This window comes from Thamnophis sirtalis, unplaced genomic scaffold (genome assembly GCF_051295495.1).
Source record: "Thamnophis sirtalis isolate CommonGarterSnake01/CBP01778 unplaced genomic scaffold, rThaSir2_p1.2 scaffold_1, whole genome shotgun sequence".
Classification (NCBI taxonomy): domain Eukaryota; kingdom Metazoa; phylum Chordata; class Lepidosauria; order Squamata; family Natricidae; genus Thamnophis; species Thamnophis sirtalis.
In genome coordinates this window covers 154,481,848-154,499,566 of record NW_028261381.1, presented here as the reverse complement: position 1 = coordinate 154,499,566, position 17,719 = coordinate 154,481,848, and the positions used below count along the sequence as shown (strand labels likewise).

The 17,719-nt window shown below is 45.4% G+C and overlaps 2 protein-coding genes across 3 annotated transcripts in view; both read right to left on the bottom strand.

The window, feature by feature from the left end:
• Positions 1 to 17,719, bottom strand: part of FRMD6 (FERM domain containing 6) — a 142,164-nt gene that overhangs the window by 25,737 nt on the left and 98,708 nt on the right. For both annotated transcript variants that reach the window (XM_087728381.1, XM_087728386.1), the window contains 3 exons: positions 11,866 to 12,116; positions 9,624 to 9,714; positions 8,125 to 8,204 (listed from right to left, as the gene is read on the bottom strand). In XM_087728381.1, the coding sequence (XP_087584507.1) occupies positions 8,125 to 8,204; positions 9,624 to 9,714; positions 11,866 to 11,964 (270 nt within the window). In that variant the 5' untranslated portion in view covers positions 11,965 to 12,116. The remainder of the gene's footprint in view (positions 1 to 8,124; positions 8,205 to 9,623; positions 9,715 to 11,865; positions 12,117 to 17,719) is intronic.
• Positions 682 to 7,886, bottom strand: LOC148049785 (lamina-associated polypeptide 2-like). Its single transcript, XM_087703721.1, has 3 exons — positions 7,873 to 7,886; positions 5,391 to 6,286; positions 682 to 878 (listed from the first exon to the last, which is right to left on the bottom strand). Exons 1-3 carry the CDS (start codon positions 7,884 to 7,886, stop codon positions 682 to 684), a joined length of 1,107 nt encoding a protein of 368 aa, XP_087559847.1.

Here is a 17,719-nt window from a genome sequence, read left to right as displayed (position 1 = left end):
TCTGCCTGCCCCTGAGCTAGCCTCACCCATATTTCCTTATTTTTTTTAGCCCAGCTGATAGGCACAACAGAGTGGATTGCTGAGCCTCAGCTGTTTTCCTGTGAATTGCACACACGCATGCAGTGCACATCAGGCACGTTAGCCATGAGTGAGAGTGAAGCACGCACTCAGCGGACCAATTGCTAAACCGGCAGGATTGCACTTCTGGATACCTCCTCTTAATAAACAACAGTCAGCTACATCTATAACAGGGGTGTCAAACTGGATTTCTTTGAGGGCTGGATCAGCATTGTAGTTCTCCTTCGCGGGCCAGCCATGTGGAGGGGGGGAGACACAGAACAGACTGTGCCGTGCCCCGTTTTGCTAGCCAAAATGGGGCACGGCACAGCTGCACATGTCCCCCCCATGCCTTGTTTTGGCTGCCAGAGGCACTGCAGGGCATTTCCAGGCTGGTCCAGACTTAAGCATCCCACAAGCTGGATCCAGCCCGCAGGCCTTGAGTTTGACACCCCTGATTTATGATGATTCTATTTTTCTAATTATTCTGTCTGTTTTATAAGGAGCACCAGCTGAGGCACACTATGATGGAGAAACAGAGCTGGCTAAGTTGCAATCTTCTCTGCCAAAGAGATTGGCAGAAGTGGGCAGGAACACACTGTTTACAACATTTTGTCCATCAAATTAACATGTGGAATGAGTCCTTAACCCAAAATTTAGATAATTCTCCACCCCAAGTGATGCCTGAGCTTCACTATTTGCCCTTTTGTCTGGATACAGCAAAGGATATGGTGACTTGGGTGGGGGAGAGGAGTAGGTCAAATCTGACAGGACTCCAAATATTAATTTTATGAGATATTCCTCATATTCTTTTAATTTATCTTGGGGCAAGTTCAAACCTTTCTGAGATCTCATTTCATAAATGAGAGCCGAGATCTTTGAAGTGCTTGGCACAGCTGACTGATTTATAGGTTATGTATCATTTGTTTTGGAGTGCATGTTACTACATTTTAATGATAACTGGACTCGAGTCAGTTTTATGACTGAGATGGGAAATCAGACTGAGAAATAAATAAATTGTGGAATTAAAGAAGAGGGAACTTTTTGTTAATATTTCATTTCTTAGAAAATTGCCTATCAACTGGAGATTACTTAGCTTCTATTTATTTAGCATCTTATTTGCTCTGAAAAAAAAGGAAATGAAAGTGTCTTTAAAATGGCTCTGAGGCTAAATTAAAGCTGCTGGCTGTTTTACTGTTAAGACAAGTGGGCCCAGTGGGACCCCAATGCAATGCCCAGGAGTAACAATGTGCTTCCAGAGCATTTTCTTGGAGTCCTTCATGTTTCGAGTCATAACCACTATCATTAGCATCCTCACTATGTCCAGAAGGGGCAGGACTTACTAAAAGATGTCAAAGATCACAACTTAAAAAATTAGCATAGGCTAATGTATTTGGTTTAATTTAGTCTACTGCTTAAACTAGTAGTCTAGATTAGGGGTGTCAAACACGATTTAACTGAGGGCCGCATCAGGGTTGTATTTGACCTCAGGATGTGAGGGGGTGGCCAGATTGACATCACTCATGTTGGGGACGCCTGTGGTGGCCCAAGTGCTCTGCCAGTAAAAACGGGCTCCTGAGCTCTATTTACAGCTGCAATGACTTCATGCAACATTCTGCCAATGAAAACGGAGGTAGCGGTGATAGGTTTTTTTACTACCGATTCTGTGGGCGTGGCTTGGTGGGCATGGCAGGGGAAGGATACTGCAAAATCTCCATTCCTACCCCACTCTGGGATCAGCCAGAAGTGGCATTTGCTAGTTCTCTGAACTACTCAAAATGACCGTTGTCTTACCTGAACGGTCCTTCTATGGGTGCTGCGAAGGGAATCCAATCATGGGTTAACTTAGCCTTCTAGCCTTGAGACTGAGTATGCAAATATCAAAGTTACGCCTCCTCTGACTGGACTTCCGTTTCCTTTTCAGTTCTTTACGAAGTCCACCGAAGGAGCATTATGTCAATCCTCAAACAAGCTGCAGGTCATCCGGCACTACAGAGTCAAGTCCAGTCAGTAACAAGTCAGAGAGTCACAATCAAAACGGAGCCCTGACCAGCCGAAGCTGCGGGCGGGGTTGGATTCCCTTCGCAGCACCCATAGAAGGACCGTTCAGGTAAGACAACGGTCATTCTCCTGTGTGCTGCTCCGGGAATCCAATCATGGGATATATCAAAGCAATGAACTCCCAGGGCGGGAGCTAGGCTGGTCAGGCTCCTCCGCAGACGGAAGGACCCTTTGCAACACTCTCCGCCCAAAGGACGCCTCGGCCGAGGCGAAGACATCAATCTTGTAGTGGCGAATAAAGGGCGAGGGGGATGCCCAAGTGGCCGCCCTGCAAATCTCTTCCACAGATGCTTGCGTCGCCCAGGCCGCTGTGGTGGCCGCACTCCTGGTGGAGTGAGGAGTGATTCGCCTTGGAACCGGTCTGGAGTGGGTGTCATACGCCAACGCAATGCAAGCTTTCAACCATCGGCCGATGGTGTGGGAGGACACCTTCTGTCCCATTGAAGATGGCTGGAAGGAGACGAACAGAGCCTCCGACCTTCGGAACGACGCCGTGCGCTTCACATAGCGACGAAGAGCTCTGCGAACATCCAGATGGTGCCACTGACGTTCCCGCGGATGAGACGGGTGAGGACAAAAGTCCGGCAGGACAAGTTCTTGAGTTCTGTGAAACAATGAGTTTATCTTTGGAAGAAAGGTCGGATCCAAACGAAGCACTACCTTGTTCGGGTGGAAGATGCAAAGATCCGCACGAACAGAGAGGGCTGCTAGCTCCGACACCCTCCTGGCCGATGTTATGGCCACCAGGAAAGCCGTCTTGAGTGTCAACAAGCGGAGGCTAATGGAATGTAGAGGCTCAAAGGGGGCAGCTGTTAGGGCCCTGAGAACCAAGGTCAAATCCCACGTGGGATAACGATGTACCGTCGGCGGTCGTAAGTTGGAAGCACCCTTCAGGAAGGTTCGAACTCGCGAGTGCTGGGATAAGGAGCGGCCTTGGCCACCCCCGACCACCGTCGACAAGGCTGTGACCTGACGGCGAAGCGTGTTTGGCGCCAATCCCTTGTTGAGGCCGGACTGCAAGAAATCCAGAACTTGGGGCACCGAGGCCTTGATGGGATCGACCCCGGTGCGCCGGCACCAGCGGCAGAAGGCCTGCCAGGTAGCCTCGTAAATACGGGTAGTCGACGGGCGACGGGCCGCTTGAATTGTAGAAATGACTTCGTCGGAATAGTGGAGGGCCGCTAGCATCTCCCGCTCACGTGCCACACGGCTAACTGCAACAGCTGAGGGCCCGGGTGCCGGAGAGCCCCTTGGTGGAGCTGAATCTTGTCGTCCGGAATCCTCCAAGGACGCGAAACGGACAGATGGACGAGGTCTGCGTACCAGGGACGTCTGGGCCACATTGGAGCGACTAGCAGCACTTCCGCCTGTTCTGTCAAGATCTTCTGAATGACCGACGGAAGGATCGGGAGAGGAGGAAAGGCATAAAGAAGGCCGTCCGGCCAACGGCTGCGTAGAGCATCTACTCCCTCCGCCCCCGGAGTCTGGTATTGGGAGTAAAACCGGGGAAGCTGTGCGTTGTGCGGGTGAGCGAACAGATCCACCTCGGGCAGGCCGAATCGGCGAGAGAGTTCCTGGAAGAGAATGGGGTGTAGCTGCCACTCCCCCTGATCCACAGTCGCCCTGCTCAGCCAGTCCGCCTGAGTGTTGGCTTCGCCCGAGATGTGCTCCGCCCGAATCGATGAGAGTCTGGGCTCCGCCCAATGGAACAACCTTTCCGCTTCCAGCATCAGAGCTCTGGACTGCGTTCCCCCTTGGCGGTTGATGTGAGCCTTGGAGGCCACATTGTCGGTCAAGATTAACACATGGTGATGAGATACAATGTCCCGAAACTCCAGGAGAGCCAGACGGATGGCCCGCAACTCCAGCCAGTTTATGCTGTTCGCCAGCTCCTGATCCGACCATCGACCTTGGGCCACCTTGTCCAGGGCATGGGCCCCCCATCCGAATAAGCTGGCGTCCGTTGTAACTTGAACGCGGTCCGGCTCCTTGAATGGACATCCCCGGAGGAGCCTGGACGACATCCACCAATGCAGGGACCGCCTGGTCTTGCCCGGGAGCTGCACCTTGATGTGGGAGTGACTGGTATGCGCTCTTTGGAAGGGCAGCAGGAACCACTGGAGAGGACGCGCATGGAACCTGGCCCAGGGCACCACGCTGATGCAGGAGATCATCTTCCCTAGCAATTTGGACAGCGACAGCAGCGGTACTCGCCGATGGGATAGCGCATGATGCGCCAGGTGGTATATGCTCTGCCTCCTTTCCGGGGACAGGAAAACCTCGCACGACATCGAGTTGATGGTGGTTCCCAGATGAAGGAGGGACGTGGTTGGGCGCAGGTGGCTCTTGGGCAGATTGAGGACAAATCCATGGTTTCGCAATGCGTCCATCGTGACCTGTAGGTCTCGGAGGGCCTGATCTCGAGAGGACGACAGCACCAACACGTCGTCCAAATAGCAATTGATGCGTATTGGAATTGAATGAAGGGAGGCTGCCAATACTGCCAGAAGTTTGGTGAACGTGCGCGGGGCCGAGGAGAGGCCGAATGGCAAGGCCCGGTATTGATAATGACGGCCGTTGAAGTGAAACCGCAGGAACTTCCGATGTGCCGGATGAATGGGCACATGGAGGTACGCTTCTTTGATGTCTATGGAAGTCATCATGTCGCCTTGGCGGATGGAAGCCAATATGCTCTTTAAAGAGTGCATTTTGAATTTTTGGTATTTGATATACTGATTGAGCTGTTTCAAATCTAGGATTGCCCTCCATCCCCCGGAGTTCTTTGGTACTAGGAACAAGATGGAATAAAACCCTAGGCCTCCCTGCCCTTTGGGAACTTGTTCTATGGCCCTGATGGTGAGAAGATGAGATATCTCGGTGTCCATAAGGCGCCGCTTCGACGGGCACCTGGGCACAGGGCACCTGATGAACCTTCTCGGGGGGATGGATAGAAATTCTAGCGTGAGACCCAAACTCACTACTTGAAGGGCCCAGGCGTCTGACGTGAGCTCCGCCCATCGGTGGGCGAAGGCCAAGAGACGTCCTCCTATGGGCCCTACCTCCTGCGAGTCAGCGGTATCTGCGAAAGGAACGGTTGCCCGCTCCTCGGAATGACCGTCTACTCTGCGCCTGACTCTGCTGGCGCCCCCGGTCTCTGGCCCCAGCTCGGTCCTGGCCACGGTCCTGTGCCTGGGAGAACCCCCTGGTATAGTTGGGGACGTAGGGAGCGGAGGTAAACCCCGAGTCCCCAGACCGAAAGGGCTGTTGTCTACCATAAGGCTGTGGTCTTCTGGTCACACGGGCACTTGTGGAGGGAAGCACCTTACGTTTGTCCCGAGTCTCAATAAGAATGGGATCCAGCACTGAACCAAATAAGGCCCCGCCCTTAAAGGGCGTGGATGCTAGACGCCACTTAGATTTGATATCAGCTTGCCAGTGGCGGAGCCAGAGCAAACGGCGAGAAGCCACATTGGAAACTACGGCTCGGGATGCAAATTTTGCCGCGCTAAGGGTGGCATCAGCAGAAAACTCTAGGGCTGCTATCAGCTTGGTGACATCCTGATGGAGGCGCAGTTCCTCCGGATCCAGCCTTTCCTGTAGTTGTCTCAGCCAAACTAAAGAAGTCCTATTAAAGAAGGAAGCTGCAGTAGCTGAGCGCAAGGCCCACGCCGCTGCCTGATGAGTTTTGCGAATGACCGATTCGGCCTTGCGGTCCTCGGCCTTCAATCCTTCCGAAATTTCAGAAGGAATTAACGCCGGTGAAGCAAGAGCAGCGATGGGAGCATCCACTGTGGGAAACTGCAGGAGGGCCTCCAACTCTGGAGAAGATGTGAAAAGCTTCCTATCACCAGACCCAGGGGGCTTAACTGCGGTCGGCTCATCCCACTGCTTTTGGATTAAATCAAGAAAAAGCTTGGGAGATGGAATAAAATCTTGCAGAGCCACCTGCTCAGCAAAGAGCCGCTCGGTGGCATCCAGGCCCACAGCAGCACTTTCTGCAGAAATTGCCTCCCCCATGTGGGCGGTAGTCTTGGCCTTATACAGCAGGGATTTGAAAAGAGTGTGCCTGAAAAGCCCAGGGGCCGGAGGCTGGTCCACAGGAAAACCCTCGTCACCAGAGAGTTCCCTATCCTGGATTTCACCTTCCTCCACTAAGGGAGATTGTGCGCTAAACACAGAGTGTAAGGGGAAAGGAGGATCAGTTTGCAGAATGGAAGAATCCCCTTGTACTGCTTGGGGAGCCAGGCCTGAGTAGGCCAGAGTAGGCCTGGAGACCTGGGATCTACGCGCTAATTCCGCATCCACCCCTCTGGAAATAGCCTCTGAGATCATGCTGTAAAAATCAGCAGGAAGGCCCAAATCCTGGCCCTCCAGAGGCCTGAGGCCTGCAGCTGTGGGGGTGAACGTGGCAGAGGGCCCAGCACGTGGAGGTGAATGAAGAGAAGCCCCACTAGCCTCCGAAATAATTGGGGGGGAACGAGGCCCGAAAGCCCCTACCTCAGGAATAGGGCCCTGGGGAAGCTGAATATCAGGGGACCAACCCTGCTCAACGACCCTCACCGGAGACACAGGTTGCTGAATCAGAACCGGAGGGGAAGAAATGGGAGCCCCAGATGCCTTGGGGGGAACCTTGGCCTTGTCTTTGCGCTTGTGCGACTTATCCCGAACAGTAGATGAGGCTCGAGGCCTGCTAGTAGAGGCCCTGGTCGCGGCCCTACTAGGCCCAGGGCTGGCCCCTCCCTCGCCAGGGGAGCGAGGCTCAGAAACTGGCCGGACAGTACCTTGCAATACCGATTGATCAGCCATGATTTGAATCTGAAAGAGCTCAATCAGCGAAACAAAGGAATGCAATTGAAAGCACTCGCCAAGAACGCCACGTGGAAGCAGAGACCAAGAGAAGCGACCTCCTCCCTGAGTCAGCAAACTCGAGTGAGGGAAAAGGGAGGGGCGGAAGCAGTGCGCAAACTCAAGCGCGCGGCAAATCTGCCTTCTCATTCCAGGTATTACTGCGCATGCGTGAAAAGCGCTTCCAAATAAGGCCACCGGCATCAAAGGCGCGAAATTCAAAGAAACCGCAGGGGAAAATTCCCAAACAGCCGATTCATGTAATCCTCCGGCAGCCGCTCCAGCGAGGGCACAAGGGAGGGAGGCGGGGAGGAGGGGAAGACCCGCTCCGACAAGCCACAGCCTCGGATCTGACCGCGCTCGCGGGCGGGTGCTATCCGGCGTGGTAGGCAGCGCTGGGAGACTCAGCTTCCTTGCGCGCTGAAGTTAAGGGAGGGCAGGCAGAGAACGCCCCACTCCAGCTGTAGCGATCCGATATCCCTTAAAGGGAAATAGCGAGGGAGGAATCGACTGGCAGCAATCTGCCGCTTTACCTCCAATCCAGCAAGAAATCCACAGTGAAAACCAAGTAAATTCATCCTTAACCTTGAAAAATTAGCAATTAATCAAGAGAGCGTTGAAAATAAGTCTCGTAGGCTTGACTGAGTAAAAGAACTGAAAAGGAAACGGAAGTCCAGTCAGAGGAGGCGTAACTTTGATATTTGCATACTCAGTCTCAAGGCTAGAAGGCTAAGTTAACCCATGATTGGATTCCCGGAGCAGCACACAGGAGAATTTATACATACATACATATACATATACATATACATACATACATACTGTACATACATGGAATATTCAGTATTTTGGACTTTGACTTCATGCAAAAATTGCCTCTAGAAGCTGAACATTTCCCTCTCAGATGCTCACTGTGGGAGAACCATCACTGTGAAGTAACCCCAATACTGTACTGTACTGATGTATCAGATAACTGACACTGAGGTCAGGCGGCTCTTCTGCAAATGCCTCACACATAACATATGGTGGGGTGAATAAGGCTAGAGTGCATCAACTACTAGCCATAGCAATGGCAAAGAAAGGCAAGCTTGTGATGTAAGTAGGCAGCTGCTCCCTACTTCAGTCCTCCTGACCACAAAGATGAAACCAGAGTGGCACTCCTACCTTACTCGCTTCTTTCTTCCATTCTTTTGGGCAGTACTTGTAGAGCTTCTGGGATAATTCCATATATACATGCTCATTATCTGCCACAGAAAGGGACAAGAAGACTGTATTTTGTATGCAGGCTGAGCAAAGCATTTTCTGACATTCTTTTAAAAACAGTAACAATGATGCACTTATGACTAAGGAAAGCCAGGCTTATAAAGCTGCTTTTGTGGACCAGCTGAAGCATTTCTACTGGGAGGGGAAAAGATAGAATTTCCTTATAAGCTTTCCTTCAAGAAATTGACATTTTAAAAAACAGCATTCAATAATTTATTCTTCTAGCACAACTTGTCCACTTTTTTAAAAATGTTGCAAAAATTGCATATTTTCACATTTAGAGCAAATAATATAGCAAGGCTAATGACATTCTTTCGCTTGCTTAAGAAAGTTTGATTCTTTAAGGAGAATCCTGATAGCTCAATGTTTCTATACTTTTATTCCGATACTTCTATGGTAGAGGTCCTAGTATTAGCTAACCAATTACATGCTCATGGGAATTTGATCTTATTCAAGGACTCTAGTTTTGTTTTTATTTTTAAAGACAATTATAGCTTTTGCAAGGCATGGTTAATTTTTAGCTGCAGCTTCAACCTTTTGCTTCAGTTTATAAACAAAATTATTGACCAAATTTGCACGTTGGGCTGGCATAGTTTACTTAATTTATTAAATAATGAAAACTTGTCTTGGTTCATGTAATGCGCTGAGCAGTGGTGGGTTCTAGCAGGCACTACTGCTGGTTTGCTCAGGGGAGTGCTGTGTGCGCTTGATTCACACTTTGCGTGCATGCACAATACAACTAAAATTGCTCTGCGCATGCATGGAAGCAAAAAACAAGATGGCGTCCTCCAGGAGAACCGATTCGGGGATGTGGCAGGCCTGGGTCACTGCCGGTTCCAGTGACCCAGGCCGCCAAGCTACTACCAGTTCAGCCAAACCAGTCTGAACCAGTTGGAACCCACCACTGGTGGTGAGGTTTTAAAGCAAATGGTTAGATTCTTACAGTGATTAAGTCAAAATCAAACAAAATATAATATATCTTAGTGAGACTATCTAGCCCCGATACTGTTTTTTTTTTAAAAAATAATTTTGAATCAATATAGACTCCTGGCGGACTAATCCCTGCAATTTTCTTGGCAAGATTTCAAAATGGTTTGCCATTGCCTCCTTCCTAGGTCAGAGAGAGTGACTAGCCCAAAGTTATCCTATCACATTTGTGCTTATGCTAGGACTAGACTTCTGGATTTATAGCCTGGTGGCTTAATCACTACACCAAGCTGGCTCTATAATTCTCATCTATTATGTTATACTTGAAAGTATTACTTTATAATTCATTTTTTGTGCAGCAAACAAGTACTAAACAATCTTTGGGCAAAAAGCACAGGGTTAGCAAAAATCAATGATCTAAATACATAGTTAGTAGAGAATTACAGAAATAACATTGTTCCATTTGGACTTACTTTGTATCACACTGAGCCCAAAGAGATGCCCATCCTTCAGCCGCAGCAGGTCACAAACTTGGACAAGTAACTCATGGCACAATATTTTAACCTACAGAATGCAAAGAAATAGCTTTAGCAAGAATTTCAGGAGAAATTGCAAGGAAAGTTATTGTGCCATTACTCTTTTTTTTTTTTAATTAAGGAACTACAATGATCACCATAAAACAAGATCAACAACTTAGGTAGATAAAATATCACAAACTCAACTTATTCAAAGACCAAGCAAGCTATGGCCAAAGCAGACTGAATTATTCATATTACAAATTACATAAAAGCAAAAGTCTCCTAGGCTTTCAGGGCTTGTTAACTTTTGCTGGTTCCATCTGACAAAATGCTACTCATTAGAATTCATCTAATCTTTCTTCTTCTTCAACAAATAGAAAACTAGCAAAATCCATCACACTGAAAAGTCCTCAAGTCTTTATCTTTTGCCATTTTGTATGCTTAATTTAAGAATTTGGATTTTGTGAGATTTAATTGTGAGGACATAGGGAGAAAGATGGCACCTGCTTCATGTATCAATTTGGTGCCAATTATGATGAAAGAAAGTAAATAAAATACGCCAACCCACTGTGACATTATCTCATTTCCAGCAGGTCTCTCTTGATCCTGCAAGAATCTTCCTTAAGGAAGGAAGGAAACCAAGCCAAACTTAGTAACAAGAAGGGAAAAAAGAGAAGTGTAAGCATATATATATATGGATGCAGAGTAGTCCAATTAGGTTAAAAAAACATAGAATAATTCCTTAAAAAATCACTGAACTGAAGAATCATTTGGCCAGGAAATGTAGACATTTTTATAAAGCAAAAATGCAGAATACATTTTGCTTAAGATGTAATTTCTTGGTTTGTGATGTTCTCCAAGCCTGGTTTTTTTCTGGCAGATTTTTTTCTTTTGTTTTTAAATAGATTTTTATTATTTACATATAAGTATATCAAACACAGTGTGACCATCCTGGCGTTTCATCCGCCATAGAAACCAAAGTGAAAGACAAATAATATATATACACTACTTACACAGTGCTAGTCTTGTACAATTATTTTTGACCAATGTATTCATGCTAATACATATAAAATATCTCATTCCAGGTCTACTTAGCCTAATTTTTTCGTGTTCTGACTCCCACCATTGATAAAATCTGTTCCATATGTCTCTCCTTTGTTTTTTTAATTCTAATGTTAGTCTACCCATTTCTGCGCAAGTTAATATCTTCCTTATTATCTCCTTTTCTGAAATTTTGGGCTCAATTGTGGTTGTAAGTGAAGGACTGCCTGTGCAACATTTAGTCCTCTGCAACTCTCTATGTGCTTTTGTATGGCCTTCAGTCCTGTCTATGGTCTTTGAAAGCACCTGCCCAAGAAAGCTTGATGGACAACATTCTGGGTCTCAGGAGAAGCATTCTGGAGATGTGAATGCTTGAGGAATCAAAGTAGAATAGAATAACAGAGTTGGAAGGGACATTGGAGGTCTTCTAGTCCGACCCCCTGTTTAGGCAGGAAACCTTACACCACTTCAGACATATGATATCCAACATCTTCTTAAAAACTTCAAGTATTGGAGAATTCACAACTTCTGGAGGCAAATTGTTCCATTGGTTAATTGTTCTAACTGTCAGGAAATTTCTCCTGTAGCATTAAAGCATAAGCGCAAGACTGACAAAACTTTTAGCAGCTCCCAAAACTCTTGAAGATTGGCTTTCACGTGGTCCTTGCCTTACAATCATTTGTTTAGCAACCATCCCACCTTACAATGGGGCTGAAAAAAATGACTTACAACCTGTCCTCATACTTATGATGGTTGCAGCATCCCAACAGCCATGGGATCAACATTTCAGTGCTTGGAAACTGGAGTATATTTAGCATGTTTCTCAGGGTTTTTGCAACCTTTCAAGGTTGCAGCTCCCAACAAGCAAAATCAGTGGGGGAAACTGGATTTATTTAACAACTGCATGATTCACGTCATAACTGCAGTGGTTTGCTTAATAACAATCATAAAAAACGTTGTAAAACTGGGAAAGAATCACTTAGCACTGCAAATTGTGCTATGGGTCCCAATTGTGCTTGTTAGTCAAGAACTGCTTGCATTAGGATTGGAAGATGAACCACCAATTTACCATGATGCTATTTTTTGCTCTTACACAGGTTGTGTGTTTAAAGACAAAGAGATATTCAAACACTGAAACCGGTGACAGTTCACTCACATTGATAATGATGTTGAGGGAATCGTCATTGGGAAGGAAAATACAGACACTTCGTCGGTCCTGCATGATTCTGTTATTGTGGAAGGTCAGTTTGTTCATTGTGTTTCAGGCCCTCGCTGTAAATTGATGAGTGAGCCACTCTGAGACTGTGCAGAAGACTCAGGGGCACAGCTGTCAATCGAGCGTTTCTCTATGTCACCCACGGCACAGCAGGTAGGATAACCCGGCATTTCTCCCCATAGGCACCATGGCTGGAAAGGAAGAGAAACAGAGAAGATGTTAAGACCCTGCATAGCACGAGGAAGGGACAGGAAGATTTTGCCCACTTTGCCAAACTAAATGATGCAATGATCAAGCTAAGCTCTGCCCCCTCGTGTAGGATGCAGCCCCATTCACTTTGCATCACTGTCTCCAAACTATTATTGCAATCACCCCCATAACAAGTAGACACAAGGAAAGCTCATCCCTATGCTATCATTCTGCTAAACAATTAATTCCCACAACACTGTCAAACTATTTAGTAAGGTGCTCCATCATTATTCTCATCTTCCCTATTAATTATCACCTTATATTCTTATGACTATAACTTTGTTCCTTGTAACTTGTGATTTATATCGTTTACTTAGTATCCTAGCATGATTTATGTTGATTGCTTATTTAATATCCATGACTATCACTGTGTTGTATCTAATGTTTTATGATGAATGTATTTTTACAATTACTATGATAATGATCTATTACTATTGTTGTATGTACACTGAGAGCTTATGTACTGGAGACATTCCTTGTGTGTCTAATCACACATGGCTAATAAACAATTGAACTGAACTGAACTCTACTCTAGTCTATTCTCATTAAATGGATCCACAGGGCTGGCTCCCCTGGTCTAGGTGAGGGGTAGGGGTAGGGGACTGCAGCCCGTTTACCCATACTGGTACAGGAATTTTGGGAGCTGAAGTCCACAAGCCATAAAGGGCCATAGTTCCTCACCCACACAGTCTTGCTCTAGGTGAAGCATGAGCCAAGTCACTAGGAGTCAACCTCCCCTGCCTGCAACCCCTGAAGATACATGACTTTTGCCAGTCTGTAGTGATACCATAAGCCTCATTGGCTTTAAAAATACTCCTTTGGAGGTAGACCCTCCAGGGACTGCAAAAGGGGTCTGGGAAGTCTTTGCCCTCTGTGCTGCATATATATTACCCCTCTGCCAAAATAATGTTACCTACAGTATATCTAATGAACTACACTGGTCCACAAAAGTCATGTACATTCATGCTGATTTTAGTCTTTGCATGTGGGAGAGGGACATCTGATAGGATTGTTCATTTGTCCTTGTAGCAAACCTGTCAAAAGCAACTTTCCCAATATGAGTACTTAGTACTTCCTCCCAAGGTTTGTTGGACTTTACTTGCCTAATTTCTTGCTAGTGTGGCAGTTTGGCTATTTTGATGATGGAGAAGAAGGTGGAGATGGGAGCTAAAGCCCCAACAAATCTAGGTTGGGGAATAAGATCAAAACCATGGTAAATCCTAGATTATTTGCTCCTTCGGAACAGATACGTCTGCTCCAAACTAGTTGCTTTGATATTTCTATAATTGTCTTATTAATATTAAGGGCAACACTTCAGTTGTCAACATCATTTCTCCCCTTTCTTTGAAAGTTATTTTCTGGAAGAAATTTAAAGCCAAGATTATTATGAGCCACTTGAATTCGGATACTTAAAGAGCTTAGTCAGCCAGCTATTCACTACCAAAAGTATGATAAGCGTCAAACCACTGACTTCATCTGAAATAACAGAAAGCCCACAATTATGTGGGTAGACAGCTTATGTGATTCTGAAGTCTTTCTTCTCTACTGTGGCAATCTGGGTGGCAGAGGATTGATAATGTAAGTTTTAGGCCCAATAGATCCATGGAACACCAGCTTGGAGACAACTGTCAGGGCCTCCAGAAGAAATCACTGATCAGAAAATGGGAAGAGACTTTCCCTTTGCACACACCAGGCTTCACAACATGAATTATAGAGTTGTCACAACATTGCAAGACATCCCAAAATATAAACTATCTTGAATTATGTTTGTAGGGGTTCTTGACTTTTAGTTAGAGATAAGCTACAGATGACAAATTTCTAAACACATCACTCTTACTTATGCTGTGCCTCCTCCAATAGATTAATCTGCAAGATCATTTACTCTACAATCTTATATCTTAATACATTTGACTTCTTAAAAATGGAGATTCAGACACTACACACAATCCAGAGATGCATGAAGGGGAAAGCAGAACCATAAGGATCCTGACCTTAAAATTCCTAATATCTGGATCTGAAAGTGAGAATGACTCAGGATCAGTAAATTCCGATGTGAGAACCAACTCCAAGAGAAGATGATATTTGTAATACATCTCCAAAACGTTCATTTATACCATGAGCCAACCCCACCCACCCCTAATGTTGCTACTACTGTTTAGGTCTAAAGGTGCAGGCCCTTAAAGGCCACAGACTTCCAGTCAAGGTATTGCTGCATTGCCAGCTGCTTTGTAAGTTGTGAATCAGCAGTGAAGCATCCCTCTTGCTGAAACCTCGTTGTTTTCTTACATGTTTCAGATCTTTTTGTTGCAATAGAGATTGCTATCTGGATTGTTAAATGGCCAAGTATCTCATATAGCACTTTAAGACTAAGATGTGTCATAGCATGTGAGCTTTCATGGATTTTAGTCCACTTCATTTAATATGTATTTTGAGCATTTGCTGCTAACTCTAAGTGTTGCGCTACAGACTATTTCTTTGATTCCAACCTAATGCAAAGACAGATCAGAGTTACTAGTAACATCAAGCATATGATAGTATCTTGCCGTTTGCTATAGTCTGTCCCCTTAGCACTTGATAGCCATGGAAGCTACACCCTTCCTTGCCCATATATTAGGCCTGCACTAGAAGGGGCTCTGTATGCTACAGGTAACAGCACTGAGATCAGGAGTGGACATTAATTTTCCCAAGTGTCCACATGAGAAACTGGGACTGTGTGGAGGGCAGCACTAACACCTCTATGAAGGTACATAGGCGTGCACTCAAGAGGTACAGTATATTGGAAAAAAATACCAGTTGCCTTCAAAATAAAAGCATTGCAGTTGTATTACATGCATGGTGTACACTTACTTACATTTGATTTCTAATTTCTGATTGACTTCACATGGAGCAGACAGGGACAGCAAAAGAGCTGCATGTGGTCTGGGGGCATAAAATGCCCAGGTCCAATCTAGATTCTTGTTCATTCAGATTCCTCTACAAAACTTCTGTTGCATGTCAACTATATAATTCTATGGCACTTAGCATTTCACCATTGGGGAAGCCTGTCAGAGTGCGCACAGTGTGACTATTTTGAGACAACCCAGGTGCAAAATACAGTAAACAGAGGTTTGTCTTTCAAATAGCTGTATCTTATATATACAGCCTCTTAAAGTGATAACTCTTAAATAACCCTGCTGACTCATTCTCATTGCATCATCATTTTAGTATTACAACATTACAGCAGCTGGTCAGCTATTAAATCACCATTACCCTGACAAAGCCTAATGCTGAATCCCTCACAGGCTGCTCCTGGTGTATCAACTACTTACTCCCCAATACCAACCCTTCATGAGCTTCCTTGGGCTGGTATTATGATTCTCAAGAATTTTAGTCTTGCCCTGAGGAAAGGGATCTAGTGCAGCTTCAATGGGTGACCATAGGCTTGTTACAAATAATTGAAGCCCCAACAAATGAGAGTGATACCTTTGTTCAGAATAGATGAGACATTATCTGAAAACAGAAGATTTTTAACATTTGCCCATGTTTGTTGTCAGCTCACTTCCTCATTTAACTGCACCTCATGGATGTCAACAAGGTTGGTAAACTTATTCAGATAGTCTGTCCCAATTTATTTTATTTATTTTTCTATCAAATTTCTACACTGCCCATCTCACCTAAGCGACTCTTACTGAATGGATCCGGAGGATTTTGGATCCAGAAGATCCAAGTTCTCAGGAACTTCCCTGACAATATGATGGGCAGTTCTGTCACCGTGTCTCATCAACGCAACAGAGACAGCCAGAAAGTGGAGGAGAAGATTCCAGCTTGGCCTCTGCGTGAGTGATTTTCCACATTCCTGAGTTGGCTGAAGAAATGTATAATATTTATTCATTATATACTTGATTTAATATAAATAACTAATATCTAAATGTTGAACACTGTAAAGAAAATTAATGACTGGAATGTATTCCACTACTTGCTTCTGGGGCATCCTCAATCTTCGTGGGTAAAACAACGTTTTAAAAAATGGATTTTTTTTCTTGCTTGACACAATCCATGCAGTCATTTGTAAGAGCAGCTCTGTTGGATCAGATCCCATTTATCACCTTCTCATATGGCCTCCTTCCTGCCCGGGAAAGCCAGTTCCCCACCTACAGCATCTTCAGAGCCTCCACAGCTGAAGCAATATAAAGCTTCTGCCCATTGCTGTTATTTTGGTCCAATGATGGCTTGATGACTCTAAAAGCCACTCGTGGAGGAAACGTTTCTAGGCCCACCAAGAGCATGACAAAAATTAAATCTGCTGTCGTATGAGTTGGCTTTAAAGCAGAAGAAGCAGATTTTCAGGATGCTATTTCCTGTTATTCAATATTTAACAGGCATGGGGGGGATGCAGGAACCCCACACACTACCACACTAGAATTTTGGCTACTCTGTCCCTTCCCATTTCAAATAGATGACTGACATTTGCGTCTGAGAATCTCAACTTTTGTGGTGTGTCTCAGATAAAAACATTGCAGTTAACCCTGAGATAAAAATCTGCCTTTAAGCAATGGGAGAAGAAAGATCTTAATTCATAGGGAAATATTGAGAAGTGCACTGGCTCATATGGATAGGGTTGGCAATCAGCAAGCCCGTGTTTGAGAACAGTGCTATTGAGTGATGGGGCAAGCTTCCTTCATTTGCTCCTACTCTGCCAACCCAGACATTTGAAAGTGGGTGACCAAGAGTAGATAAGATGGGTAGCACTTCAGCAGGCAACTTAACAGGGACATGATACAAGCTCCCAACTGGGAGTCTCCTGAGAAACAATGATGTCACTGGTTACCGTATTTTTTAGAGTATAATACACACCTTTTTTCCTCAAAAAAGAGACTGAAAATCTGGGTGTTCTTATACACTGAATACAGCATTTTTTGCCTCCCGAAACTCCGCCTCTTCACCAAAATAGCCATGCATAGCTTTTAGAAGGCTTTCAGAGTTCCTGGGGGCTGGGGAGAGCAGAAATGAGCGAAAAACAGCCCGTTTTTGCCCCCCAGCCCCCAGCAGCACTCTGTAAGCTTCTTAAAGGCTATCCATGCACTTTTTTTTTGACAAAAAATGGGACCGTTTTTGCAAAAAACTTTTTTTATACCCTGTTCAAAACCTTGCTGCGTCTTATACTCCGCTGCGTCTTATACTCCAAAAAATATGGTAATTCTTCAACCTGGAAGTGCCTTGGTGCTTCTGACATGACAGCAAGTGAGCGAGGGGGAAAATCATCACCACCCAAAATTAAAAAGAAAATTTAAAGCCCTCCTATATTTTGTACTTCACACTGGCAGCAAAGCAGTAATTGAACAATTTTGTATGAAGGCGATACCAGGCTAACAGAAGACAAAGAGGATAAGCCTTCTGGTCTGCAACACATAGCCAACATTTCAGTATTTTCCTCATATATAGCATTTATGTTATATCATGTCCCTTCTGCAAAGTGTTTGCCACATATGCCTTTATTCTTTTTAAAAAAAATAGTATTTATTGAATTTTCCAACATTTAAAGGACAAAACACAAATTTGCACTTAT

Coding starts and splice junctions, on each gene's coding strand:
- LOC148049785 (XM_087703721.1), bottom strand. Junction 879..5,390: donor CAGAAGACCACAGCCTTATG/GTAGACAACAGC, acceptor ACTTGCCCCAAG/ATAAATTAAAAGAATATGAG.